This window comes from Emys orbicularis, chromosome 2 (genome assembly GCF_028017835.1).
Source record: "Emys orbicularis isolate rEmyOrb1 chromosome 2, rEmyOrb1.hap1, whole genome shotgun sequence".
Taxonomy (NCBI): Eukaryota; Metazoa; Chordata; order Testudines; family Emydidae; genus Emys; species Emys orbicularis.
In genome coordinates, this window is record NC_088684.1 from 22,459,418 (window position 1) to 22,469,998 (window position 10,581).

The 10,581-nt window shown below is 44.6% G+C and overlaps 1 protein-coding gene across 1 annotated transcript; it reads left to right on the top strand.

The window, feature by feature from the left end:
* KLHL38 (kelch like family member 38) lies at window positions 1–8,226 on the top strand. The gene is made up of 3 exons (XM_065400115.1): window positions 1–1,350; window positions 3,527–3,632; window positions 7,940–8,226. Exons 1-3 carry the CDS (start codon window positions 1–3, stop codon window positions 8,224–8,226), a joined length of 1,743 nt encoding a protein of 580 aa, XP_065256187.1.
* Window positions 8,227–10,581: the final 2,355 nt, after the last annotated feature.

Below are 10,581 nucleotides of genomic sequence, written 5' to 3' on the forward strand. Positions count from 1 at the left end.
ATGGAGGAAGAATCTGCAAAGGACCTTCTCTTCAAAGACCAGGACTTCTCCTCCGAACTACTGAGGCAGCTCAACGTTTTAAGGCAAAACGGGATGTTGACTGATGTTACTCTCTGCACTAGCGAGTTTGAAATCCCTTGCCACAGGAATGTGCTGGCTGCAAGCAGTCCTTACTTCAAGGCAATGTTCTGTAACAACTTTAAAGAGAGTTGCCAGGCAAAAGTTGACTTGAAAGGCATTGACTCCAATATTTTGTATCAGATTGTCCTTTATGTTTACACAGGAGAGATTCTTATAACAGCCGAGAACGTCTTGTACCTAATGGAGGCCACTTCCATGTTACAGTACATTAAATTGTTCCAGGCCTGCTCCTTGTACCTCCAGGACCAGCTGACTCCTGAGAATTGCCTGAGCCTGATAAGGCTCTCTGAAATCTTGAACTGCCAGAATCTCAATAAGAAAGCCAAGGAGATGGCTCTGAAATATTTTCCTGAAGTAGCCTCTTCTGAAGACCTGAAGGAGCTTTGTGCATTGGAGTTGATCAATTACCTTGGAGACGATGAGCTCTGTGGTGAGGAGGAACAAGTGTTTGAGACACTCATGGTCTGGATCCGGCACGATCTCCAGGCGCGACAGGGCTATATCCAAGATTTGTTCAAGAAGGTCCGGCTTCAATACGTCCACCCAACCTTCCTTTTCCACTTCATTGCCAATGACTCCCTCATTCAGTCTTCACCCGCTTGTAGAAGCATCCTGGAATCAGCTAGGAGACAGATGTTTTCATTATACAGCACCAGCGCTCCTGACATCAAACCCATGTGGCACGTTCCCCGCAGATATTCGTACCAAGAGTTCCTCATAATCATTGGTGGCAGGAAGGACAACCAGACGACAACCAGGGACGTCCTCCTATATGATGAGAAGACCAACCAGTGGCTGAGCCTCGCCAAGCATCCTGTGCGCCTTTACAAAGCCTCTGCAGTGAGCTTGCATAGCAATATCTATGTGCTAGGAGGGATGCCCGTTAGCTGTGAGAAAAGTCCAGTCAGTGATAATGTTTATATTTTCTCCCTCAAGCTAAATCAGTGGAGGTTAGTTGAACCCATGCTGGTTCCACGCTATTCTCACAGGAGCATAGCCTATAAGAACTACATTTTCTCAATTGGAGGAATTGGAGAGAACCAGGAAATTCTGAATTCCATGGAGAGGTACGACAGCATTTATAACATCTGGGAGAACATGGGAAACATGCCCGTTGCTGTCCTTCACCCTGCCGTTGCAGCTAAAGACCAAAGAATTTATCTCTTTGGAGGGGAAGACATTATGCAAAACCCTGTCCGTCTAATACAGGTAAATTGTCACTTCTGCTCATCTTATGTGCATTTCCTCCAGGGTATTCAGTACTGACACCCAAGCCCAGCTGGTGAAATCAAAGCCCAATATAGAACTGAATTTGCAATGAGTCTTATGCAGTAGAAGGCAAGATACACATGCTAAGTTGGAAATGCTCATTCAGGGAAGTCCAGTATGTAGGAAATGATGTTTAAATACTTTTATATTTCCACAAGAAGCCTTTATTATTGTTAAGTCCCAAACCCTGAGGCCCTTCTGAGGTTTTACTCAGTCCTTTCTCAGGCAGATTCCCATTGGTTTCAATGAGAGTTTGCCTGATTGAGTAAAACTGAGTAAAGATCTCAGGGTCAGCTCTATGTGATTTTAGTGCTTGTGAAAGGTGTAATTTGACAGTCTTGCAAACTGATGCCCACTCAGGCCCTGACTCCAGGAACTTAACCACATGGCTAACTTTATATGGGAGTATTTCCATTGAAGTCAGTGCTCACTATTAGGCGGGTGCTTAAGTTCCTGGCTGAATCTGGGTCTCAGTCTTTTGTCTCTCCTCAGACAGTATCAGCAAAGACACCAGTTGTGATGGCGGTTACTGTGATATGGATTCCTATTCACTAGGACCAGGACTGGAACTGCCATTTCATCTCACACAAGCCAATGGTTCCCAATGGCCCATGCACTCCCTACTGAGGGGTTGTAGGGTTCTAGTTGGTCACTTGACACTGGCTCTCCACCTCCCTGCCAGATGTAAAACTGTTTTAAAAGGAGGCAAAAATACATTAAATACTTTCATATTTAATGTGTTAATCATGTGTTAATATTGCTTTTCCTGGCAAGGGTAACCGACTGGTCAGTGTGTTTCTTGTGTCCCCCGATGTGCCCAGTCCACAGAGGATATGAGTCTGTTACAGCTCTCAGAGAGAGCCTAGCTGTTTAGCTCAAGCTGAAAAGACTTATGCTTTTAATTCTGCAGGTCCCTGGTTCAACCCATAGTGTCAACGAAGGTGGTAGAGGTTGCCTCGTGAGGGCTTGTCCAAGATGTAAACCATCATGGACCTCAGATGCTCAGAGGATGAGATTCCTCTACTCAGAGGAAGCATGTATCCCATGCTATGTGTCCCTCTCAGATCCTCTGTGGGTCAGGCACAGAGTCTGTTACAGTTCTAAGCTACAGATCCTGTTTTTTTAACTCTGGAAGTCACTGGTTCAATCGCTGTTGACCAAGGTGGCAGCATCACATAATCAACTCTGTACTTCCCACAGGGACGTAATTCAGTTGTCAGTGGAAGTTAGGTGCAGAGGTGCAGGTGGGGAGATGTCCCCGAGACAATCGCTTAGTGGATGTGGTTGACACATTTGACCCTCCAAACTAACAACAACAGCCACATTTGAACTGTTGACACAGAGATGAATGAGTCATGTTGGATGAAGGTTCACTTACTGAGCAGATGGGTCTAACAAATATTTATTAAGGCAAAACTCAGTGAATAGTGATCAATTACTCACAAGTGGGAAGCTTATCAGAATCTCATCACAGTTGCCTCCAACACTGGACAATACAACTTCAACCTCCCTTTGTTAAACAAATTTATTTATAACTTTGTTATATTTTCTTATACATATGTACTAGTTTCTCATTTTCATGTTAACTCTCCTCCCCTATCAGTACAGATTCAAACTGTTAGTTCAAACCAGTTTGTTCTAGTTTTTTAGTTACTTTAGTTTTTTCTTGTTTTTGCCAGCATGAATGCTCTGTGGTTTCTTATACATACACAGTTCTACTTATGCTGTTACGTGTTATCAGAACAGACTCTTAAAATCCACAGCAGGCTTCTGTCAGGCCTAAACGTGCCTTCGCTCCCAACAGGTCAAGGTTTCCATTATCAATTCTCTGTACTAACCTGGCCCACACCAATCAGCAACATGAATACAATGGCTGGGTCAATTGGATGACTGTCATCAGAACTATGTAAAATTAGGATTCTTTTTTTTTTCCAGAGGGGACAGATTAGCAAATAATTTGTGGGGAAATTTTCTCCATTTTTCAACAACCCAATGCAATAGATTGTTGGTTCATTAACATGCACAAAAACTAACAAGTAAGTAGCCATTTCTGTAGGTGTGATTGCCTGCTGAAATGCTGCGTACTTTACAGTGTGTATCTTTATGTACTTTTCAGGTTTACCACATATCCAGGAACATGTGGTTTAGAATGGAGACCAGAATGGTGAAGAATGTTTGTGCACCAGCAGTGGTGATTGGAGACCGGATTATCATTGTTGGAGGTAAGCAGTCTAGGTCATGCATGTCAGCTGCATAAGACTAACTCCCATGGAATTTGACATACTTACTTATCAACGGTTTCTTTACATCTTTAATACATTCTGAGGCAACCAACTTGCTGAGGCAATTTCTTTTATGTGAAGGGATAGTAAAATGAGGCAATGTTGTCACGTACCTTTGCAGCCCACACGGGATGAAAGGGGACAAACAGTACCCCCTACTTCCCATGTGCAGGCTACTACACCATTGGTCACAGCAGGCTTGCCGGCTGCTACCATCTCCCCTCCCAGATGGGAGGTCAGCAGGCAGAGAGAGGTAGCTAATGGCCAGAGCCTGAACTCTAACCCCCCCACCCAAAAGAGAAAGCCAGCCTGTGGGGGAAGTAATCTACATCTGGTAAAGGGCTAATGCAGATTAATTCTCTTCTAGAGTAAGGAGGGAACCAGCAGAGGAACTGGATATGAGAGCATCACAGTTCCTTCCCAGTTTTGGTCCTGAGGTGATGCAGCTGTGTGCTACTTCTCAGGGGGAAATGACACTTTAGCTCCATGGTGTTTTACAGAAACAAAAACTGATTTTGCCACACTTGCTCTTGTTGAGTAGCAGCACTGCACTACACTCCATGGGTTTCAGTGGGACTGCTTGTGGAGCAGCGTGCTATTCATGTGTACAGTAAGGGCTTGTCTACATGGGAACAGCCAAGAAAATCCGATTTAACTAAATGTGTGAATTTAAAGTGGTTTAGTTAAACTGCATTAAAACCCTGCATGAACACCCTCATTCAGAATTAAAGTGGCCTTGATTCAGTTTAGCTTAATTCACTGTAAACTAAACCCAATTAAGGCCAGTTTAATTCTGAATGAGTGTATTCACCAGGGTTTTAATGCATATTAATTAATTCACTTTAAATTAACACATTTAGTTAATTCAGATTAACATTCCAGGATCTCCCCTGTAGGCAAGCTCTAGGACTATTTTACCAGTCGAGGAATACCAGTATACTAGTGCTCCTACTATGGCACAACTATACTAGCAAAGTTGCACTCTGTACCAATCGAGTAAAACCAGCCACCATGAGCGAAATAAGGTCTAGCTGTACAAATGCAGTTTTGCCAGTATAACTGCATCTATTCTAAGAGCTTCTGCCAGCTCAGCTACACCAGTCACAAATCACACCCCTCACCCACACAGAGAAGATTAAGGGGTGACTTTATCACAGTTTATAAGTACCTACCCGGGGAACAAATATTTGATAATGGGCTCTTCAGTTTGGCAGAGAAACATAGAACACAATCCAACGAATGGAAGTTGAAGCTCGACCGGTTCAGACGGGGAATAAGGTACACAGTGAGAGTAATTAACCATTGGAACAATATACCAATGATGGATTCTCCATCACTGACCATTTTAAAATCAAGATTGGATGCTTTTCTAAAAGGTCTGCTCTAGGAATTATTTTGGGGACATTCTATGGCCTGTGTTATATAGCTCAGACTAGATGAACACACTTGGTCCTTTCTGACCTTGGAATCTATGAATAGCTATGCCAGCATAAGTTTGTAGGATAAGCATGGCCTAACCGACTTACCCAAGATCAAACAGGAAGTTTGGCATGGAGCAGGAATTTGAACCAAGGACTCCCAAGTCCCATATTGGCACCCTAACCACTAGACCAGCCTTCCTTTCCTTGAAGCTATTGGACTATTCACAGAGAAAGCTACTACTCAAAGGAGGGGGAAGACTCCTGAGCCTGAGTAAACCCTTCAGGATTAGGTCCCAAGGATAGCAGGGGAAGCAAAGTATTCTGATATCAGACCACAGCAAAGAAGTAGGTAAAAAGGATTTTCAACTCTTACCTTCAAATGTATTTATCTGATGCGCTTGTGTGGACCCAAGTATTCTGCTGATGAGCTTAAGGCCTAAACTGTGTTTAAAAATTATTTATTTAACAAAAACCACAAAAATCCAAGTTAACGTGAAACATATTCCATTCTCCTTTAAAGCAGAGAGATTTATGGCAGATAAGTTGTCATTTACCAGCAATTACGCCAAATGATTGGCCAAATTTTTCTGGTTTAGCAACAGCTGAAATTACAAAACATAATACTGTTTTTTTAAAAACAGCATTCACCACATTTCAAGGTTTCCTTGCAAAACAACTCAGAATGAAAGAAGGGAGAACATGCTGGCTGAACAACAAGAGTCTTGGGGCTTGTCTACATGGCATGTTAGTCCTCACTAGAGGGATATAAATTTTAGTGCGCACGAGTGTGTTGTGCGCTAATTGGCCTGTGTGGAACCTGCTGGCATGCACTAAAAATCCCCTGCTGCATGTTACTATAGTGCTGTTTGAAACAGTATTTCATTAACATGCATGAGAGAACTTTTCATATGTGCCAGCAAGGCCCACACAGCCCTGGTAGTGTGCAACATGCTAGGGCACACTAGAATTTACATCTCTCTAGCATAGACTAGTGTACCTCATGGACAAGCCCCGTTTTTAGTTAGAAGCCTACATTTTTCCCTTGCCCACCCCTTTTAAGTTCTTTTTGCAGTATCTACTAGTGGGCCCTGGATCAGGCTTTGAGAAAGAATTAGGGTTAGGCTTCAGGTTCTGATCCGATAGGGCCAAAAACTCTATTTGAGACCAGCTCCAAATATCTGGAAACTTGTGAAATGAGCTGCTTTCACAAAATCTGGCCACACTGAGCTGGAACTGGAAAACAGATTTCTTTCAGGGCTGGATCTGACCCCAAACCGAAGCTGCTAGAGGTGCAGTCAGATCCAGGGATCTGAGTTGGAATACAATCCCCACACCGCCCCCAAAATTCCAAAGTGCTCATACCTGAGCCGCTGGTTTGGGGCTCTCTCTAAATTTTGTGTAACACTAAAGGCAATTAGACAAAGCTGTCAGATAAAGATTTTAGGACTTTTCATCACTTCAGAAGAGAAACAATAAAGAGAGATGCCATGTGAACATGCACCTTTGGGCCAAATTCTACCCCTTAAGACGCTGACATAGATGGCTTGCATTGAGCTGAAGTTCTGACTTAAATTAAGGGGATCCCTTTCACACATGAAACAGAGAACAGAACTAGGCCCTTAAAGGGAATTCTCAATACCTGACTCAATGGCCAGTCCTTGAATGCTCCCAGCCATGAGGAAGCCTGAGATGATGATGCTCAAATGCCAATAGAGGACTGTAAATAGAGGTCACAATGGGTAAGCCAGGGGAGAAAACTGGGAAGAGGAATAAAACTCACTGCTCTTTCATGTGATGCTGCTCATGCAGTATTTAGCTTCTTTTATAATTCAGGCCAAGGATTTTTTTCTTTCCAAAGCCAGCTGCCATGTTAGTGATAAACTAACTACTGTCCATGGGAAGAAAAGAGGGGGGGGGGGAAAAAAAAAAAAAAAAAGACACCCTCTCTGTTTGAAAGGGACTGGGAAGCTGTAGGCCCCCTCAGAACTAACCTACCCACATTCTGGAAACCATACTGACAAAGAGTTCCAGAGACATTGGCCAGCCGGGGGATCCCCCAACAGTACTGCTCTATCGCCAGGAAGGTGGACATGGGGCGGGAGGGGGAGCATCTCTGGCAGAACAGATGCCTGGGCTCCAGCAGATCCCCTGAGATCCATACAGGCTAAAGGGACCTACAGATTTAGGGAGCTGGCCAGCGTTCTGGTGCCTCTTCTGGGGAGGCAAACCTCTCCCCCTCCTCACTCAAGGGAATGATCTGGTGGGAAGTCCACAAGTGAAAAGTTATGGTGTTTCCACTCCTGTATGAATGAATAATTAATACAGGGCACAGAATGGCTCTCAGAACAGGGATACATGGCCTTATTTTGCCATTGATGCCAATGGGAGTTGTCTGTGTATTTCTGAGACCAGCACTGGGGCCAAAGTTCATATATTCAGCTAGCAGAAATACACTGGGGTTTGCAAAACAGAGTCAGAAAACTGGAAGCACAAACGGTGCTTGACAGAGCTACAGTCTGATCTGGTACAGCTAATCCTACATTCTATCTGCATATATCAGGGGTTTTATAGCATTTCCAAGTGCTCAGATACTACGGTGAAAGGACAACTTGGATAGCTAGACATACATCACGACTGTGATATATTAGCACTTCCCAGGTAAATTAGATGTGCCTAGTGAGGCCCATAGTCCTGCAGAATTAACAAACCATATAATTACAAGATTGAAAAGGGTCTGGAGATTAGCAGAAAATATGTTGTTATCCCTTCTGTTGGATTTAGACTTTAACTACCATTCACCTCTTCCATTCCCTGATTTGTGTGTAGGGTACACCCGGAGAATAATCGCCTACGATACTAAGGCCAACAAGTTTGTTAAGTGTGCAGACATGAAGGACAGACGGATGCATCACGGAGCTGCTGTGATCAAAAACAAGCTATATGTTACCGGAGGGCGCTGTCTGACTGCAGACAATACAATCCAAGACTCTGATTCATTGGACTGCTATGATCCTGAGACTGACACATGGACTTCGAAGGGGAAACTCCCACACAAACTCTTTGACCATGGATGCCTTGCTCTTCAGTGTGTCCCCTATTCCAACCTCCTGTAAAGGAATCTTGTGTTACTCTGGCCCAAAGGGCCCAAATTGCTGGGTACGGTGCATATGGAAAGTACTAGCAACTGTCCCAATCATCTGCCAGTGAAGCAAGCAAAGGAGGCAGTCATCTCCAGGGTGCTGTGTGCAAAAGGCCATGAATTCTCAGATCTATATGTACATACTGCAGCAAAATGGGATTAATTTGCTGTAAAATACTGGCGTACATACTGTATTGCCAACAGCCCCACCCTGAGGTCCCTACTCAGATTTTATTCAAGCAATTGGAGTAAAAACTGGGCAAGAGCCTCAGGATTTCGCAGAGTATAACGTGTTTTGGAAGACTGATAGAAATGCTGAAGTCTCAGGGGAAACATGTCACAACAAAGTTGCTAACGTATTTATAACACTGCCCTCTACTTGACAGAAACAGGACTCCTCAAGTGTGTGTCGTAGCCCGGATACTAACAGAATTTCTCCTTTAGTTCTGGTGGCAGGGGCTTTAGGAATAGGAGGATCTGAGTTCTATCCCGCCCCCCCCCCCATGAAGTTCTGAGTAGCCATGTGATGCTAAATATCCATGGATTTGCTACAATACTCATCTAGTAACAGGGAAAACCTTTCTGCCATCAGTTAATGCTAAAACCAGGGCTTTGAAAAATAAACAGGTTATATAGGAAGGTAGGGAAGAAATGACTACATTTAATGTTCCACATCACAAATTAGAGAGGAACAAAACCCCAATCCTTGACTCTGAACCCTTTCAAGTGTTGGTGAGATGGAGATTTGAATCCCTAGAGCTGACCACTGTCCTGGTGACTGGAGGAAAGTGGGTCAAGATCTCTTTAAGAATTTGCTCTTCTATCTTCTCCCTTAAGGAACAAGAGAAGGGTTGCCAACCCTCCAGGATTGGCCTGGAGTCTCCCGGAATTGGCATCGATCTCCTGGTGACTATTGACAGCAATCCAGGAGATTTTAATAGTATATTTTAAGAAAATCACATTATGTCATGTTGGGGAAAAATATCTCCCAGAATAGCTTCAGTCAGAGTTGGCAACCCTAGAAGAGAAGAAGGAAATGAAGAGAGGGGCACAAGAAGCCCAAAAGTTGTCTACTTGTTTCTTCTTTTTGGAGAGGAGAAGAGAAAGCTTCCAGTCCTCTCTCTACATCAGGGATTACAATGAAGTCGGACATAGAGGTTGGCTAGGAAGCTGCTAAACCACAGGAACTTCTGTACAGCTGGAAAAATGGGGGTAACAGATGCAGGACAGTGGATCCAGAAGAGAAGATATATTTGCAGGGAGCCACTCTCTTCCCCTCGCAAAAACTAAAACAAAACCTACCATCTGATAGTGAAGATGTCCTGGACTCTCAGACCAGTCAGCACAGACTGTTGAGACAGTGAGGGGTTTTCATGGCAGTTGGTGATCAGCATCTAGGGAAAGGATGTCCAATACGCAATACTGTGCTCATTGTAACAAGGCCTTTACAGGAGTGCAGACGAGTATGAGGAACTGATGGGCTAATGGAAAGTAGTTGAATCAGAGGGGGAAATTACATTTCAAGTGGCTAGTTTTAATGCTGCAACAGAAAATTGTTCCCTATAAAGCAAATGGTGATGTGATTTTGCTACTTGTGGTTTTTGCCAGCTCTTTCCTTCTGTGAATCTGAGTAAACCTACAAAAGAGGAAATGGGGATGAACACAGGTTCCACCTAGGGTGACCAGATAGCAAAGGTGAAAAATCGGGACAGGAGGTGGGGGTTAATTGGCACCTATATAAGACAAAGCCCCAAATATCAGGAATGTCCCTATAAAATCAGGACATCTGGTCAACCTAATTCCACCCTTCAGCTCCTAAACTTTCCACCAAGGGCCTGCCAAGTCCGCATTTTCCCCATGGAATTGGGCTACTTGTGAATGCCAGTTGCGGTATTTTTTTTGAGCAGTCAGGGGTTGTGGGACTTCCCAAAATACCGCAACCCACAACTGCTCAAAAAATACCACAACTGGCATTCACAACACAAGTAGCCCATGTACCCCCCTGCAAATGCCACATGCGGGGCGGAGGCAGACCCGGTCCTCCGTTCACATTCTGGACGCTGAGCTCTCTCCACACCCCAATTGGTCCCTCCTCGTCATCTGCAGCTGGTGGATCCCACCTGCCCTGGCCTGGCCTGCCAGGTATGCAGAGCTGCCAAGCGCCTCTCAGCCAGCCCGCCTGCCCCACTGCAGAGCCTCAGAGCCTGGCCAGGAGGGGTGACAAGGCCAGGCCCTGGCTCCCTGCCCTGGGAAAGGAGAGAGGCCTGTAGGGAGGCTGACTGACAGGCTGGCGCTGCATCCCGGGCCTGTGCCACTCGCCCTGCCACCG

Excerpts from the sequence above, each read along its gene's own strand:
- KLHL38 (XM_065400115.1), top strand. The coding sequence starts at position 1 with ATGGAGGAAGAATCTGCAAAGGACCTTCTCTTCAAAGACCAGGACTTC. Across the intron at positions 1,351-3,526 it reads ACCCTGTCCGTCTAATACAG|GTTTACCACATATCCAGGAA; the intron begins GTAAATTGTCAC and ends TGTACTTTTCAG. Across the intron at positions 3,633-7,939 it reads CCGGATTATCATTGTTGGAG|GGTACACCCGGAGAATAATC; the intron begins GTAAGCAGTCTA and ends ATTTGTGTGTAG.